We start from the raw sequence: 19,012 nt of genomic DNA on the forward strand, positions 1-19,012 counted from the left end.
AAAGGAAATTACTTTCAATTACAATTCAAACTGTTTAGAGGAAAAAGAAAAGGAAAGGAAGGCCCTAGCAGAGGAAGGGAGAGAGTTTTTGAACTTCAGAGGTTGGAACCTGAGAACTCAAAGTCGACTTAAAGTGACAGAGGTAGAGAGGAGCTGTAGAAGTGATGAGGACAGTGATGGAGAACCCATCATAGCCCAAGGCCTGGTGAAAAGATATTTAAATATGTCCAAGCAATGCCTAAGTGAGAAAGTGGCTAAACTAATGAAATTGCTGGTGACCATGTCGGTATTATTGATCCAAACCAAGTTGGTAGATAGAGCTAGTGAGGTATTTGCATCACTAGCAGAGGTGGTATCCAGGAAGTACGAGGTGAAAATGCCAGCTTAAGTGTATATGAACTAGTAGCAGAAGCCTACAGACATTTTAGGAATCTAAGGTGAGAACCTGGTCAAAGGTACATTCAGTTTGAAAGGATCAAACAAAGTAATTGTGATAGGTGGATAAGGGCATTGGAAATAGATCAAATATATGACATTCTTAGAGAGATGATTACTTTGGAAGAGTTCAAAAATTCACTTTGTAAAATTGTGAGAACTCGTGAAAGAGCAGAAAGTTAAGACTACAAGATTAGCAACAGAACTAGTAGAGTTGCCAAATCAAAGTTTGGCTTCCGACATCAATTTGAATCTGTGAGGGATAGAAATTGGGAAAAAGAGAAATCCTCAGGTGGTAAGGGAAAAGGAGATCTCATTGAAGATGAGATGAAGATTTCCACAGAGTCAAAAGGAAACCCATGAGGGGGAAATAGAAGTAAAAAATGCTCAGGTGTTTTCACTGTAATGAAGTAGGCCACATGAGGTTGCAGTGTTGGTGGTTTAGATAAAGCACTGGGAAGATGGATGTGGGAAAACAGGATAAACCACTGAGTTTTGTTGATGTGGTAAAAGAAGGCACAGTAGAAGCTAAAAAGCTGCAAAAGAATATAACCTGGTCAGGGTTTGGTTCAGAAGAAAGTGCCAAATCTCTTTAAAGAATTTACTTGCATGGGTAAGGATTACTCACGTATGCCAAGAGTAGGTAAAGAAATTAAAGATTTTAAAAGATACTGGAGCAAGCCAATCTTTGATAGTGAAAGATGAGGAGACATGTAATTCAGAAGGAGTATAGCCAGAAAAAGTGGAAATATGTGGAACTCATGGTGAGAAGAGCAGAGTTCCATTATATAAAATGAAAAGTGATGAAGTGGTCATAGGAGTAACAGAGAAATTCTTGGTTCCAGAAATACAATATATATAATGATATTGCTGAATCACAGGTGCGAGTGATGCCTACTGTGAGTTGAAAAGCCAGTGGAATATGAGGCAACTGAAGTGTTTCATAAGTATATTCTGGAATTTTCTGACTCTCATAACAAGGTCACAAAGCCACAGGTTAAAACAGGAGGAGCAATCAAGGAGTAAAGATATTGAAATCAAAGTTCAATTATCAGAGACTATGTTTGATCAAATAGTTTAGAAAAAAACAAGAACAGGTAGAGGACAAAGTGGATATTTAAGTTTAGAGAAATGAGCTGAATTACAATAGAAAGATGAAAAACTAAAGCAGTTGTATCAAAACCTGTACACAAAAGTAGAATGGGTGTATCCCAGAATGTTACTAACTTAAAAGTAACGTATTGATGAGGAAATGAAGACCATTACACTTAGGCGGATGAGAAATGGGCAGATCATCAAGTTATATTACCAGTAGGTTATAGAAAGGAGGTAGTAACATATGAATTACCAGGAGGGGATCATTTGGGAATAAGGAAAAATACCAAAATAAGCCAAAATACAAAAACACTTTTGTTGGCCTGAACTGAATAAGGTTGTGGTTGACTTTTGCCAGACATGTCATACATGTCAGATAATAATAAAATTTCAGGCAGTGATAAAACTAGCACCCCTAATTCCCATTCATGCATTTGAGGAACTTTTACAAGAGTCTTAATTGATTGCACAGAACCCCCATCTAAAACTAAAAAAGGGAATCAGTATTTGTTGACTATAATTGATGTGTCTATTAGATTTCCAAATGCCATTTGATTAGGCAGTATCATGGCTAAAAGGATTGTACATGAGTTACTCAAATTTATTTTCTCTAGATATGGACTACCCAGAGACACAATTGGATCAAGAGTCAAATTTTACATCAAATTTATTCAAAGATGTTATGGATAGCTTTGAAGAAAAACAATTCAAATCCACTGGATACCAACCAGTATCGTAGGGAGCATTAGAACAGTGGCATCAAGCTTTAAAGACCATGTTGAAGGCTTATACTCAAGACAATCCAGAGTATTGGGACAAAGGTACTCCATTTGTACTTTTTGCAATTCAGGATGCACCTAATGAATCAACTAAATTCAGTCCATTTGAATTAATTTTAGGGCACGAGGTGAGAGAACCACTGAAATTAATTAAGGAAAAACTGGTAAGTCAGATCAGAAACTACATATTTGGACTATGTGTCAAATTTGGAAAGATTAAACAGACCGGGTGAGTTGGCTAGACAGCATTTAAAAGCACTGAATGTGATGAAACAGGAACCAAACAAGAAATCACAAATTCATCATATTGCTTGTGGAGATAAAGTATTAGTGTTACTGCCAGTGGTAGGTGAACCTTTAAAGGCAAGGTTTAGTGGGCCTTATCAAATTGAAAGGAAAGTGAGTGAGGCGAATTATTTAATAAGAACACCAGATAGGAAGAAATCTCAGTGTATAATGTGAATATTTTGATTTAGAAGGAAAGCAAAAGAAGAATATGTTATTGGTTACAACACTGAGTGTAGAACCAAGTTCAGATGTTTCTAAATTGGATATTCTTCAAATTAAATTGGACAATATGGAAGTTCTCAAAAATTGGGATAAATTGAGTTACCTTCTAGAGGAAAACTGAAATGTCCTGAAAGAATTATTACAACCACATGGGGAGATGTGTGGGAATAAACTGGAGTATTAATCTAATTAAATGATATAGAAAATGCTGTTCCAATTAAGCAACATTCTGATAGACTTAACCCTCTAAAGTTGGCACAGGTTCAGAAAGAGATTGAACACTTGCTCAAAGACAATGTAATTGAATTCAGTTGCAGCGAATTGAGCTCACCCATAGTGATGGTGCCCCAGCTAGCAGCCCACAAATGTGTGGATTATTGCAAAGTCAATGCAGTTACAAAATCTGATTGATATTCTAGTCCATGGTTGGAAGACTGTATTGAGAATGTGGAACAAGCAACTTACATTTCTAATTTGGACACCGAAGATATTGGCAGGTACCTTTATCTGAAAGAGTGAAGGAAATTTCAGCTTTTGTGATGCTGAATGGATTTTATCAATTTAAAGTCATGCCATCTGGAATGAAAAATATGCCAGCCACATTTCAAAGACTAACCAATAAAGTCATTTCTGGAATACCCATTTGTACATCAATGAGCTGGTGATATTTAGTCACATGTGGAAGGAATAATTAGAGCATCTATTAGAATTATTCAATTGATTTTGGGAAGCAGGCTTGGTGATAAACCTGGCTAAGTGTGAGTGTACATAACCCCAAGTTCCTGGGCCATATCATGGACATGGACAGATGGTCTAAGGATTTGAAAATAAAATGTTATTGGGGAGTTTTCCATACCAGTGATTAAGAGAGAAGTACGATTGCTAGGACTGAATGGTTTTTAATCGGAACTTCGTAATGAATTTTAGCAACACGGTTACTCCATTGACTTGTTGAAGAAGTGCAGAAACTTTCAATTGACAGAGGAATGGCAGAAAGTATTGATAGTCTGAAAGCCATGTTTACCATTACGCCAGTGTTAGACGGATCTAATTACTCAAAGCCACTCAAGGTGGCTATTGATGTGAGTGAATGTGGGTGTTTACTCTTGCGGGAAGATATAAAGACCTATTGGTGTATTTCTTGCAGAAAACTAATAATCACCAGCAGAAATATTCCACAATTGAGAAGGAGACCTTGAGTCTGACATTGGCAGTAATGTGTCTGAGATATATGCCGAACACGACCCCTTAATGTTTCTGGGAAAATTAAAGGTTAAAAATTTCAGACTGATTAGATGGAGATTACTGCAGCCATTCATTTTAAAAATGATACATTTGACAGGATAAGAGAAACGTAATCGCCAAAGTATGGTCATGACTTAAGAAGGAAAACAGAGACTTTCAGTGGCGTAAAGAAATGGACTGAAATGGACTGTAGTAGTGAATGTTTGCATGCTTAGAGTCAACGTAATGTATATGTATGTATTGTGGTGTACTAATTTCATAAAACTAAAGGCTTTTAGCAATGCAGCCATCTTTGTATATTGATGATTTTTTTTTAAAGAAGGGAGGTGCGACAATCCTATGGTTTTTATTTTGTCCTTTTTTTTTAAAATGAAGAAAGCTAGAGACAGAGGTGTTGATAGTCTGCTTAAGCTAATAGATTAAACAGCTTGTGAGGGCTTGGTTGCTTTTTTTTAAATTTGGAACAATAAAAGCAGCCCGATTGGGAGGGATCAAGCTCCCACAGAAGTAGGATTTTTCGTTATAGTTTTTCAGTGGCAGGTATGGAAGAGGTCTTGAAGCTAAATGAGAAAGCTCTTATTCTTCTTTCTGTTACAGCTAAGAGCTGGGGTACTGTTCCTACAGCTAGAATTGCATGTGACACAATCTATTTTACTGAATTTGCCTTTGCCAAGGGTATGTTTATGAAATATTACTATATTGGAAGAGTTATTTAGTAGTTATATATTATTGTTAAGCATTGCAATACAGTTACAGTTAAGCCAATTCTTTTATTTTCGTTCTGTCTGTTTTAATTATAGTGTCTGAATAAAGTATGTTTTCTTTCAAGCTGGCAGCTTGACCAATCAAATTGTGTCCAGAACACAACACCTTACACTTACCTTTAAAATAAGAAAAATGTAGGGTCTAGATTATCTTTGTAATGTATTTTGAAGGAGTTTGCTCTGGTCCATAACGCCAGCAAATGTGTGGAAGGCTCTACCTCAGATTTGTGGAAGCTAAATCATTAAGAACTTAAAAGGAAGTAAATATATTTTTGAAATATCAGAGTTAAGGGCAATGATGAACTGGCACATAAGAGAAGTTAAACTTGAGCAGATCAGACACTATCTTGTTGAATAGCTAAGCAAGCTTGAGGGGCAAATGGCCTATGCCTGCTCCTACTTTTGTGGGCGTAGTTTAAGGGTCTCATGAATATACAGTGACTAAAAATCTGGATACATGAATCCAAAAGGAGCCAATAGCAAGTCTTTCACTCAGGACTACTGATATTCCAGGGGCTGTTGCAGATGGAGTCCCTGGATTCATTCAAGACAGCATGGGATGATAAGAAAGTGGAAGACAGCGGTTTTCCAGGCTGCAGAACATGGCGATCAGCCTTTCCAGCTAATGTTCCCTCTTTCACCAATATTTCACACCATGTAGAGCATTATCCTTCCTCATAAATGTAGCAAAATATCTTATTTTCAAATCAAATGCAAGATCACTTTTGAATTTAATATTTCAACGAACTGGTATGTACAGACATTACACTTAAAGTTAAACCCAACCTTTCAAAGCAGCACCAAGTAAATAATACAAAACAGGATTATAAGTTGGCCTAAACCATCACAAGTTATAAAACACAGGCAAATCTATATTGGTGTAACCCCATGGGCAACTGAACAATAACAAGGAAGCCACAGGTGTTCAGTTATCTGAACTTCACCTTGTGCCAGAATGACAAGCTGAGTGAGCTACCAACTCATCATAAATCCATGGTTCATTCATTCCCAAGCTAAATGCATAATTATGTGTAGAATCTGAAAAACTGCAAATGTCTTTTTGATGTTTATGGTTAATTTCAGACAGACTTGTCAGGAGCTGGTAGTATCCACTTCTTCCTCGGGGGCCAACAGGAACTCCTGGATCTGTTCCCTCACTTGAGCTCTAAAATAAATCACATTTAATGGAAATGGTAATTTATATAATCTACTGCACCACGTGCTATGAGAGCTCCAAATTCAAATTGAGTTACGTATTTAAGTCAAATTACAGATTCACTATTTTGCATTCATGTAGGCAGGCACATTGTAATCTCGTAGATGACCACCAGTAAAGATAATGAATTGGTTGCAGATATTAATCCCTACTTTAACAACTATTAATTGGCATTCTAAAGTAAACTAAATCTCTCAACAATTAATTTCCTACACACATCTCCATGGGTGGTGGTTGATTCACGGTTTTATCTCAGAGACACAGTCATAAAGCATGGAAATAGATCCTTCAGTCCAACCAGTCCACGCCAACCATGTTCCCAAAATAAACTATTCCCACCTGCCTGTGCTTGGTCAATATCTCTCCAAACCTTTCCTATTCATGAACTTATCCAAATGTCTTTTAAACAATGAAACTGTACCTGCATCCACCACTTTCTCTGGCAGTTCATTCCACAAGTGAACCACTGTGTGAAATTGTTGTCCCTCATTCTTTTTAAATCTTTCTCCTCTAACCTTGAAAATATGCCCCCTAGTTTTGAACTCCCCTACCCTAGGGAAAAGAACCTGGTCATTCATCTTATCTATGCCATCATGATTTTCTAAACCTCTATAAAGGACATCCTTCAACCTCATACCCTCCAATGAAAAATGTCCCAGCCTACTTTTGGATCTCAAACCCCCCATTCCCAGCAATATCCTGATAAATCTTTTCTGAATTAAGCTTAATATTATCCTTCCTATAACAGGGCAACCAAAACTCCACACAATAATACGAAGAGACCTTATCAACATCCTGTACATGACAGCCCAACTTCTATACTCAAAGGTCTGAGCAATAACTGCCTTCTTAGCCAACCTAATTTCAAAAAATTGTGCACTTGAACCCCCTAGGATTCTACAACACTACCCAGGGCCCTAATACTAATAGAATAAGTCCTGTCCTTGCTTGTATTACAAAAATGTAACACCTCATTTATCCAAATTAAACTTCATCCGCCACTCCTCAGCCCATTGACGAATGGATCAAGATCTCTCTGTAATCTTAGATAAGTTTCTTCAATGTCTACTATACCACCAATTTTGGGTCATCTGCAAACTTGTCTCCTTTATTCTCATCTAAATCATTTACAAAAATGGTAAACAAACGTGGATCCAGTTCTGATCACAGGCCTCCAGTCCAAGAATCAGCTCACTACCACCACCACCACCCGTCTCCTATCATAAAGCCAATTTTGTATCCAATTGGCAAGCTCACCCGGAATTCCATGTTATCTAACTAAACTAGTTAGACTACCATGCAGAACCTTGTCAAAGATTTCACAAATAAACAACGTCTACCACCTACCCTCATCAATTGTTTTGGTTCCTTCATTTAAAAAACTCAATGAAGTTTGCAAGACACTATTTTCCTCGCACAAAGCTATGTATTATAGAAACTTGGCTGAGGGAAGGACAGGACTGGTTACTCAATGTTCCAGGTTTTAGATGTCATAGGAAGGATAGAAAGAGAAGAGGGGATGGTATTTTTGGTTAAGGAAAACATTACTACTGTTATTAGAGAATATATTTCTGAGGGGTCATCCAATGAAAATATATGGGTTGAAATTAGAAATAAGGAAGGGATGATCCCCTTGATGTTATTATATTATAGGCTCCCCCAATAGTTAGAAGGAAATTGAGAAGCAAATATGCAGAGGGATCTCAAATATATGTAAGAATAATAAGCTTGTAATAGTAAAGGATTTTAATTTTCCAAAATTGACTGAGACTACCATAGTGTTCAAGGTTTGGATGGTGAAGAATTTATTAAATTTGTTCAAGAAAATTTTCTTCAATACGTAAGTATTGAAATATTTCCTTAACCAACAGCAGCCTTTTTTCAGTTGTTCTTCCACTGAGCAATTTCATGTAGCAATTTATTTCTGTTTGGCCCTGGACAAAGCCACATTGCTGGATATTATCCCTTGACTTGGAAAGAACAAGGCTTATAATAGGAGAGCTGATTTTGACTTCATCATGGGGAAAGAAAATTGATATCCTCTCAACATTATAGTTGTTTGCAGCAAAGGGTTTACAGTTTCAAGAGCAATAAATACAATTTAGAGAGGAACTTAAACTTCACTAAAGAAAGTCGCATTTTGTTGATTGGCAGATTGCAATAGGCAAGGGAATCATTATACCAAACCATGCTTACAAAACTTAAATGTGCTCCATTAATCAGACAGCACTTGTAAATAATCTGGAGTGTGCAAAGAATTTAAGAAATAAAATTAAGATGCAAGGTTCAATCAACTTAAGATTGCCAGTCAGGTTGAGTGTGACACATTTGTGCATACTGGATGCTATATGTATTACAGAGGACCTTGTTCTTTGCAAACAGAAAGGTCATGGTTTGGTATAATGATTCCCTTGCCTATTGCAATCTGTAAGATTGCCAGTCAGGTTGAGTGTGACACATTTGTGCATACTGGATGCTATATGTATTACAGAGGACCTTGTTCTTTGCAAACAGAAAGATCATGTACACACATCGCACCTACTTCAACAAAATAGGCATTAATCATTCTCTGGTTCATTTCACAGGGCAATGATTTGACCAGTCAGTCAATCTTCCTGGAGTAAATGCAAATAAAGCTTGGTAGTAAACAATCCGCTTTCATCTAATAAACTTACCGCGGTTAGGGGTTATATAGGTTAGAGCCATTTTTCAATAATTAATCATTTTGACCATATTAAACAATGAGAAATTAATTTATACTGTCATTCATTAACTACAATTAAGAATTCATGCATCACATGATGGACTCAGCTTATAACCTAACCTTATGTGGAACAGAGAATGCACTTATTTTTGTATCAGAGTAACCTTTCCCATTGAATCAGCAAGGTAAACATCTTTTTACATTAAATTCTTATCAAATTCCTGACATTGTCAGAGGAAATTTGAAAAGATTTATTGTGGCTAGTTTTAATTCATGTTTTAGTTAGACAGAAAAGTAATCATTGCTAAATACATTATTTGAATTAGAATTAAGTTCTGTAATAGCATGACTAGTTTGTGACCACATTATCCTCTTCTGAATTAGAATTAAGTTCTGTAATAGCATGACGAGTTTGTGACCACATTATCCTCTTCTGTCTTTACTTATTCAAAAACCTGTATCAACTGAATGTACCCACTGATTGTTACTATGCACTTATTTATTACATACTCCTAAGTTTCAAATACTGCCTAGTTTCTGATCTTCTGTATTAGTTTTATATTATACAGTTTTAAGGTTTACTATTTGTTAACCAAGATCATTCTTCCAAGTATCAAAGTTGCTAGTAAAATCACATTTCCCAGCAGATGGTCTCTCAAACAAATAGTCGTTGATGAAATGTTTGATTTAATGAAGAACTCTCAGCAATACATGAAGAGCTGAGAGCATTAATCATGAAGATATGAAAGCACATATACTGTCAGAACCCTTGCTGATTTTTTTATATTAAATCTTATCAATTTTGATTTGGAGTTATGAACTAGGAATTGTGAGCTAGAAGTGATTTGTGGACTTTGGGACAACTTGTGGCAAAAGGAAAAGAACAAACAAGCTAGGACTATAGGCTCATTGCATGCTCAGTCTTGAATAAACATTGATCCCAGGAAGTGCATTGTGTTTAAACAGATAGCAGAAGTTGATAATTAACATGGTCAGTACCTGGGAACTGATTCCAGCAAGTCTGGAAGAGACCCTATGTTCTAACAGATGGCAGGTCTTGAATGGTAATTGAGGCCTTGGGAAGAGACAATTAGTCAATTCTGGTTCTATTCGGATAGAAGTTCTTTTTAAAACTATGTTTCTTTGGAAGACAGTTTTGGCTGCTGTAAATGCTTGAAAGCTCCCTGCCTAATGTGATCCACCAGCTTCCAGAAGCTGAAAGAGTAGAAAGCTGAGGTAGAACTATTGCTGTCTTTGCCTGGGTGAACTGAGGTGACCCTGTCCAATGTTTTATAAAAGCGATCAAGGTGTCCACATTTCAGCACATTGTAAAAGCCTAATGAGTAATCTGACCAGTTTTAGTATTTTCTTTTATTCATCTCTTGTGCGTGGATGAAGACTGAAAACAAATGTTTTGGTTTAAAGCATAGACATTAATCAATTTACATTGCTGTTTGTTTTTTCCCTCTGCTAAGTTTATTGCGTATTTAATAAACTATTAAGTCTTTCATTTAAGATACAAAACAGGTGTCTAGAAAGAATTATTCGCAAAGTCTGGGATTGGTTATTTGAAAGTCTGATGAAAACTAGTAGAGTAATTACTAGGAGTCTTCAACAATTTAATTGTACTGTGTTGCCAATAGAGGTAGAAAGGCTGATTTGGTTCAGCTGTCCCTCTGTGTCATGACAATACTCATTAATTCACAATAGGATGAAAGAAGGTACTGTAAAATATTCCATTAACTTAGTGAGAAAGCATAAAAATGACAGAAACAAACCATGGTAAGTGGATGGTTTAATGAATAATTGACCTCTTAGGAAACCAAATCAGGGAAACAGAATTGATGTCACTAAGATGCCTAAAATAAAACAAAGAACTGGAGATGGTAAAGATCTGGAACAAAGTCAGAAGTTGCTGGAGGAACACGGCAGGTCTCGCAGTATCTGTGACAAGAAAGATGGCATTGAGTCCAGTGACCCTTCTCCTAAACTGTTCCAAAGAAGGGTTCCTGGGCTCAAAACATTAATGCTTTCTCTCCACAGGTGATGACAGACTTGATGTATCTCCAGCAATTTCTCTTCTGTTTCACTAAGATGAGTATTACTTTCTTTTAAACAATTAGGAATTGGGCATTTCGCCAAAGTCGGTATGAACTGTTCTAATAAATCAATTAGAATTCAGGATGCCTCTGATCATACACTGAGGGTAGTGGCTGGTAAGAGTTAACAAACCCTAGCTTTTTAATGGTCAAGTGTTCAGAAAGATGACAGAAGGAGAACGTCAGTCAAGAGACAGCACCCAGTCAGCTGAAAGCTGAGAACTAGTTTTCTATTGTGAATCAACTTCTTTTATTAGGTATAATTTATTTATTTGCTTTGATAAATTTAATAAATTCTGCGAAATATATTTGTGCCTGGAAATGATCTTGCAATCAATCACGACTAGTTAACCTTTAGATTAGCTGTCTCAACTCAAATCAATAAACATAATTGACATAGGCCTTACAGTGAAAATTAAAGTAAACCCAAAGGATCTTACCAATCAGAATCCATTAGCCAATTAACTGGTACTCTTTTCTCATATTATAAAATGTTGTTCCCCATCACATTGGTTTTCTTGCAAATGCCTTGTCGGGTGCAAGATGAAAACCTTCAACAAATGTGTCTTTTTAATGTAATATTTAAGTTATATCCAACCAATGACTCATTTGAATTTTATTGAAAGAATTTCTTTTTATTATGTATCAGATGCAAGCCTATTTCTTTCAGGTTTTGTGAATGAAAGCCCTTATGGAACAACTTACCAGATAGGAGAGTGGCGAAAGACAAGAAGGTTTGAATTGGTTTTGTGATAAGGCAAAATGTAATGAGGTGTCAAATGCTTCCACGTAAGTAGATTTATTAGATGTCAAGAGGGTAGAAACATTAACATTCACTTTGTTTACCCTCTATTACTTTCAGACTATGGACCAATGTAATTAAATCAACTCACTAATGTGATCTCCGCATTTCAGTATTCAATGCAGTTAATGCATGTAAAACAACACTCTAATCATAGAACATGACATTGCTTGCTTACGTACATACAAAATGAAGCAAAGTACATGGCAGTGCTTCGTAAATTATTTTTCAGTTTGACCCCATTTTAACTTATCACTGCCTCCTCAATGTATTTGGAATGGCCTAACAAATGTTGGGAGTGCACATCTCATAAGCCAATATATAAATAAAAGTCTTGGCAATTAACATGACCGTACCAATATCAGAATCAAAGTTGATAATGGGTAGCATGCAGATTGCTGAACTGTAATTCTTCTATTGAAAATCATTTATTAAATAACCTAGACTGTGCTAAGAGTTACACTGGAAACCAATTTAAGATCATCAGTGGGTATCGTAGTCTGACAAGCAGTCTAAAACTTACATAAGAGGACCCTCTTTTATGTAGACAAAAAGAATTTGTACATACATTTCAACTTCATCATGAATAAAAATGGATCATGATAACTGTCAATCTCTGCTGCATTTCCATTGCAATGCCCTGACCAACAGAGTTTACTTGCCTGGTCTGAGGACTAAGCGTGACATTTAATTGTTCTTGCTGCATCTTCATTCCATTGATATTTCAAACAATCAACTCTCTCCTCTCATGATGTATAAATTGGTGTCCCCCTTTTTCAAGTTTGCTTGTTGCATTTTAGTCCCAATGAATGCAAGATGAAAAGCTTCAACTTCTCATTTTCTTTCAGCAATATTTAAGCTCTTCTATGTTGGAATTGTTTTAAAATTAGAGGTCACCCTATATGACTGAAATGACAAGATTATGTTTTCTCAGAGTTGTGCATTTTAGAAGACAGTGAAAGCAGGGTTATTGAATACTCTTAGGCAGAGTTAGATTGATTCTTATTTGACAATGGCTATTGGACGTAGTTATAATTATGGAATTCAGAACATAAACAGATCAGCTACAACCTTATTATAAAGTGGAGAAGGCTCGAGGGATCAATTGGCCTACTTCTGTTTTTATTTCACATGTCCGTAAAGCAAGTATATTGAAGGTTAATAAGAATAATATTACTACTAAAAAGGGCCAGATATATAATAATGTATTAAAGATACCTTTTTAGAAGACTACCTAAATTTTGATTGACTTACAAAATTTTGAACTCAATTAATAATGTATTAATTACATGTTATCTAAACTGGTTTGGAAATAACTGTTCCAACATATGCTTGAGCATCTTAATTCAGTGTATGTAAATTCACCTGCGTTTTCTGCGTTCTGCTTCAGAGAGGACATACTGAGGTAGTAGATCCAGCGATACCTGCAAAATTTACCATAAAACAAAAGTGATCACCTTTTTATTTAGAGCATAAGTGGTTCGATGCAAGACAGACAGTGAAGGTGTTGAGCCCTTCCAAACGAGAAGAAACATGAAACAATGTCCTTGCCACTTCAAAAATATAACAGCTAAGTTACAGACGGAAACATCACTTTCCTAACAACAACCCTCCCACTCCCCCCAGATTATTTTTATGCTTGCTTCTATAACTCTATATGTAGAAAAGTCAGTGTTACAGATTGCAGCTGATCACAATAGATCTCTGGCTCATTTTAAGATCTATGTTATTAGTAAAAAGTAGTTGTTTTGTAACTACTGCTTGTCGAGTGGAGTTTCCACATCTCTGTTGATCTTACCTATTTAGCCAATGCTGCAGGCAATCAATATAACAATAAGGTAAAAGTGTCAAGTACTTTGTCGACACAATGGACAATTGCTCTGTGCTATATATGGAGACAGTTATAAATGAATTGAGACTATGGCAACTGCATCTTTAAAAAACAAATTTATGTTGCAAGAAAAATTCCTTTTTCGGATACCAAACATCAGTCTACTGAAATTATATATTTGATTGTATATGCATTAGTTAAAAAGGACAATTTAGAGTTCAAGGTCTCTAATCTTAAGGAACAAGAAAGCATTGCTTGTAAAAATTACAGTAAAGAGAACAACATTTGGAGTTTACAATCTGACTCACCATATCTTTGACAGTCAGTCTACAACTGTAGCATAGCATTGAAAGGAGATCTGTGGTTCTATTACTAGTGAAACAATAAAATTTAATTTAAGGGTTACTTAGGTAATCTAATACTTCATGAAATTTACAGACACAGCAAGAAATTGAAAACTGACTTCAAATGAAGAATCCTACAATTCAAAACACTCTACTCCTCCCTTGACAATTTATGTATTCATCATAATAGTGATGTACAATATAATGCTAATTTTGTTACAGTTCATCTAAAATTCTAAACAAGGGCTGTGATTGTGGTGCAACTGTTAAAATACAGATTGGATCTATGGCACTTATTGAGTTCTCATTTTTTGTCATATTCATGCTTTGAAAATCAATGTAAACCAATAACAATGGTCATTTTGTGGTTACTGTCCACATCTAAGCAGCATTTACATAGTTCTGTTAGCAAACTCTTTGTCCACCATTTTGGCCTAGGGGTGCAACCATCCAGGAAGAAAATAAATACTACTAACAGAAGATTTCAGTAACAATTCAAATGATTAGTTTTGAGTAAGTGAGAAAACAAAGGTTGGAATACACAAATAGAACAGTTAGAGTCATAAGAGATGTACATGATGGAAACAGACCCTTCGGTCCAACTCGTCTATTCCGACCAGATATCCCAATTCAAACTAGTCCCATCTACCAGCACCCAGAATATCTCCCTCCAAACCCTTCCTATTCATATACTCATCCAGATCCCTTTTAAATGTTGTAATTGTACCAGCGTCCAAAACTTCCTGTGGTAGCTCATTCCATACATGTACCACCTTCTGCATGAACAGGTTGCCCCTTAGGTCTCTTTTATATCTTTCCCCTCTCACCCTGAACCTATGCCCTCTGGTTCTGGACCCCAGGGAAAAGACTTTGTCTATTTATCCTATCCATAACCCTCATGATTTTATAAACCTCTAAGGTCACTCCTCAGCCCCCAACGCTCCAGGGAAAACAGCCCCAGCCTGTTCAACCTCTCCTCATTAGGTTATCAAGTTGACAAACATCCAACAGAAACAACCGATATTCATCTACTACCTTTAACACAATAAAACACTACAAAGCACTTCATAGGAAAATTTTAAGAAAAATATAAAACCAAACCACATAAGCCAGGTGGATATAAAGCCAGATGGGCAAAAGCTTGTCAGAATAGTTTTAAGGAGAATCTTAAAGAGGGAAATTGAGGTAGCAATGTAGTGAGGCCTGAGTGAGGAATCCATTCAGGTCTCTGACTATAAGTATTAAAGACAACCTTTAGTAATAGCTATAATTAAACTTTCATTGATGAAAGCTATTTTGTGAAGAAAATATAACAAATACACACTTTACTATGGTTGATTGAAGCCTTAACACTTTCAGGGCCCACAGGGAGATACAGTTTCTAAGCATGTTCAGGTCAGGTTTGACCTCCTCATGTGAATAATTGCCTTAGTCAATTGTTTTTACCAGCAGCAAATTTTGCCCATATATACCATGATCTATCCATGTACAAAATTACAAATACACAGAAGATGTATTTGTAGGGCTGTTTTTAAAGCCAAAGACGTGAAAACATGTGGAGAACAACATGAATGAATGGAGGAGGGGAAGGAAAGCTGAATGACACATGAGAAAAGAAGCATCTTCAGTGATTTAGATGTTAATTTTTAATGGATTGGTATGCAATTGGATTGCAATTAAAGAGTCAATAAAATGTGTAGCTAGAAAAATGAAGTACAGAGGAGCAGGGAAATCGATGTTTCGGGTCAGGACCCATCATCAGGAATGGGGAGGGGAAGTGGGTTTAGAAATAAATAGAGGGAGGGGAGTGGGGCTGCGGGAAGGGTGGGTGGGATGATGATAGGTGGATGCCCGTAGAGGATTATTGTGATCGGTCAGTGAGAAGGAAGATGAACAGGGATGTCAGGTCAAGGAGATGGGGAAGAGAAGGAGGGCTTAACATAGGGTAAGGCTGGGTGTGGGAGATTTTGAAGCTGGTGAACTCGATGTTGAAGCCATTGGACTGTAAGCTCCCGGGGCAGAATATGAGGTATTGTTTCTCCAGTTTACGTGAAGTCTCATTTCAACAAAGGAGGAGGCCCAGGATGGATATTTCACCAAGAGATTGGGAAGGGGATTTGAATCGGCTGGCAGCTGGAAGATGATGTTGATTGGAGCGCATAGAGCGCAGATGCTCCGCAAACCAGTCTCCAAGTCTGCGCTTGGGTCTCTTCGATGTAGGAAACCACATCGGGAGCAATGGATGCCATAAACAGGTTAGAAGTAGTGCAGGTGAATCTCTGGAATGATTGTTTAGGGTGTTGGGTGGAGGTTAGAGGGGAGGTGTAGGGGAAGGTGCTGCACTTGCAGGGAAAGATACCGGGTGTGGAGGAGAAATTGGTAGAGCGTTTGGAACTGACGAGGGAGTCATGGAGTGAGTGGTCCCTACTGAAAGCAGGTAGGGGTGGGGAAAGAAATATCTTTTTAGTGGTGAAGTCTGATTGCAGAAGGTAAAAATGTTGGAGGATGGTGCATTTAATTTGGAGATTGGTGAAGTAGTAAGAGAGGCCAAGGGGTGTCTATCCTTATTGTTGTTGGGGGAAGGGGATTTGAGGGCAGAGGTGTGGCAAATGGGAGATGTGGTTGAGGGCATTATTGATCATTGGTGAGAGGAAATTTCGGTCCTTGAAGTAGGACATCTGGATGTCCAGGATTGGAATCCCTTATCCTGGGAACAGATGTGGCCAAGCTGGGAGTATGAAATCACATTTTTGCAGGAGGGTGGACGAGAGGAGTTGTAGTTGGGGTAGCTGTGGGTTTGAAATGGATGACAGTGCAAAGATAGTTACTGGAGATGGAGATGGAGGGGTTCTGGAAGTGGAGGGAAGTGTCAGAGATGGTGAAGTGAATTTGACGGCAGGTTGGAAGGTGTTGGTGAAGTTGATGAACTGTTTGAAATCCTCAACCTGGTACCAGCACACTCATTGAAAGAAAGATTAACAAATCCTTTTGAATACAGATGGTGGCGTAGACATTGGGCCACAAATTTTGGCCAATAATGAACCTCTTGGACCCCTAATATAATGAGCAGGGAAACATACTCACTATGAGCTAGAAGAGCACAACCTGCCATATTGGTAACGTTTAACAAACAAAATCGGCACATAATGTCTCTGTCTGAAACAGAGACATTAGATTTGATTCTGGGCAATGAACCTGGCCAGGTGTTAGATTTGGAGGTAGGTGAGCACTTTGGTGATAATGACCACAATTCGGCTATGTTTACTTCAGTGATGGAAAGGGATAGGTATATAGCGCAGGACAAGAGTTACAGTTGGGGAAAGGCATTTATGATGCGATTAGGCAAGATTTAGAATGCATAGGATGGGGAAGAAAGCTGCAGGGGATGGGTACAATTGAAATGTGGAGCTTATTCAAGGACCAAATACTGTGTGTCCTTAATAAGTATGTACTGGTCAGGCAGGAAGGAGGTTGTTGAGCGCAGGAGCTGTGGTTTACTAAGGAAGTTGGATCTCTTGTCAAGAGGAAGAAGGTGGCTTATATTAGGATGAGATGTGATGGCTCAGTTAGGGCACTTGAGAGTTCCACGTTAACCAGGGAAGACGTAAAGAGAGAGCTAAGAAGAGCCAGGAGGGGCATGAGAAGTCTTTGGGGTTGGATCAAGGAAAACCCTAAGACTTTCTATAGCTATATCAGGAATAAAAGAATGACCAGAGTAAGATTAGGGCCAATCAAGGATAGTAGTGGGAAGTTGTGCTTGGAGTCAGAGGAGATGCGGAAGCGCTAAATGAATACTTATCATCAGTATTCACACTAGAAAAAGACAATGTAGTCGAGGAGAATGCTGAGATACAGGCTACTAGACGAGACGGGATTGAGGTGTTAGCAATTATGCAAAGTGTAAAAGATAGATAAGTCCCCTGGGCCTGATAGGATTTATCCTAAGATTTTCTGGGAATCTGGGAGGAGATTGCCGAGCCTTTGGCTTTGATCTTTGTCATTTTTGTCCACAGGAATAGTGCCAGAAGATTGGAGAATAGCAAATGTTGTTCCCTTGTTCAAGAAGGGGAGTAGAGACGACCCTGGAATATTATAGACCTCTGAGCCTTACTTCCATTGTGGGTAAAGCATTGGAACGGGTTATGAGAGATCAGATTTATAATCATCGAGAAAGGAATAAGTTGATGAATCATCAGCAGTGCTTCGTCTGGATGCTCATTGAAGATGTTACCTAGTCTGGTGATGAAACGTCTCAAAATGAACCTTCCAGCTCAGTGAGCAAACCTACATCCAGAACCTCAATCTGAGCTACAAATCTTCTCAAAACTCGCTAACAATCGTCAAGGCTATATGAAAGCCCTTATCAATGTGGCAGAATAATCTGTGCCCAGGTAATCCAAAAAGGGCCACCACATTCTATAGAAATTCTCAGTTTTGTGGTTCACCAAAATTGTGAGAAAATCCAAAGGGATGTGCTCCATGACTAGCTTACACCAGCCCAACAGCCCCAAGGGATTTTCGGGTACCCACCTGAACAGAATGGCTTTTTTTGTACAAAAAGTGAGGATACTGAAAAGTTTTATGTTGTGTGTGCATCTAAAGGAGGTACATTAGCTAGGCTAAGAAAAAGAGATACCGGGTCCATCTACACCTCTGTCTCCAAGATCCTCTCTATTTCACCTACCACAGCCGTCCAGTATGTCCGGAGTCTGTGGCAGGACCAGAGACAGTCAGTGAGATTACCTGTACTCATTTTGCACTTGGGACATGTTGATGATACCCCACTTTAAATTATGAGAAGCAATCTGGATCTAAGTGCACCCTGTGGAGAATCTTCAATTGCAAGGCATGGGTCCTATTGCAATTCGAGATCCTTCTTGCATTTTCCCAGATATCCTGTCATGTTTCCGAGGAGATCTAGATGCCCAGCTCCCTCTCCCATACCTTACAAAGTTGCTCAGTCTTGTTGAGGAGCCCTCTCCCAACAGTTGGTGAAGCGCACTGACAGAAAGCATGTTCTTAGCACTAAGCACCCTCTTCTCTATGTTGGATCAGTAAGAGTCAGTTAGGAGTGTAGTTCTTTACTGACTGAAGTCCCTGATTTGAAAAAAAAAGGAAAAGGTCCCTCGTATTTCTGAGCTAACTGGTCAATATGTCCCCCTCAAATTGGTCATTCAGGCAAGATACT

General features: G+C 37.8%; 1 protein-coding gene across 4 annotated transcripts in view; it reads right to left on the reverse strand.

Moving 5' to 3' along the window:
* Nucleotides 1–5,540: 5,540 nt before the first annotated feature.
* The window catches only part of ctu2 (cytosolic thiouridylase subunit 2 homolog (S. pombe)), a 53,087-nt gene continuing 39,615 nt past the window's right edge, over nt 5,541–19,012 (reverse strand). For all 4 annotated transcript variants that reach the window (XM_043706747.1, XM_043706746.1, XM_043706745.1 and 1 more), the window contains exons 13-15: nt 13,789–13,852; nt 13,015–13,073; nt 5,541–5,993 (exon numbers count right to left, since the gene is read on the reverse strand). In XM_043706747.1, the coding sequence (XP_043562682.1) occupies nt 5,921–5,993; nt 13,015–13,073; nt 13,789–13,852 (196 nt within the window). In that variant the 3' untranslated portion in view covers nt 5,541–5,920. The remainder of the gene's footprint in view (nt 5,994–13,014; nt 13,074–13,788; nt 13,853–19,012) is intronic.

The sequence above is a fragment of the Chiloscyllium plagiosum genome, chromosome 17 (genome assembly GCF_004010195.1).
Source record: "Chiloscyllium plagiosum isolate BGI_BamShark_2017 chromosome 17, ASM401019v2, whole genome shotgun sequence".
Lineage (NCBI taxonomy): Eukaryota > Metazoa > Chordata > Chondrichthyes > Orectolobiformes > Hemiscylliidae > Chiloscyllium > Chiloscyllium plagiosum.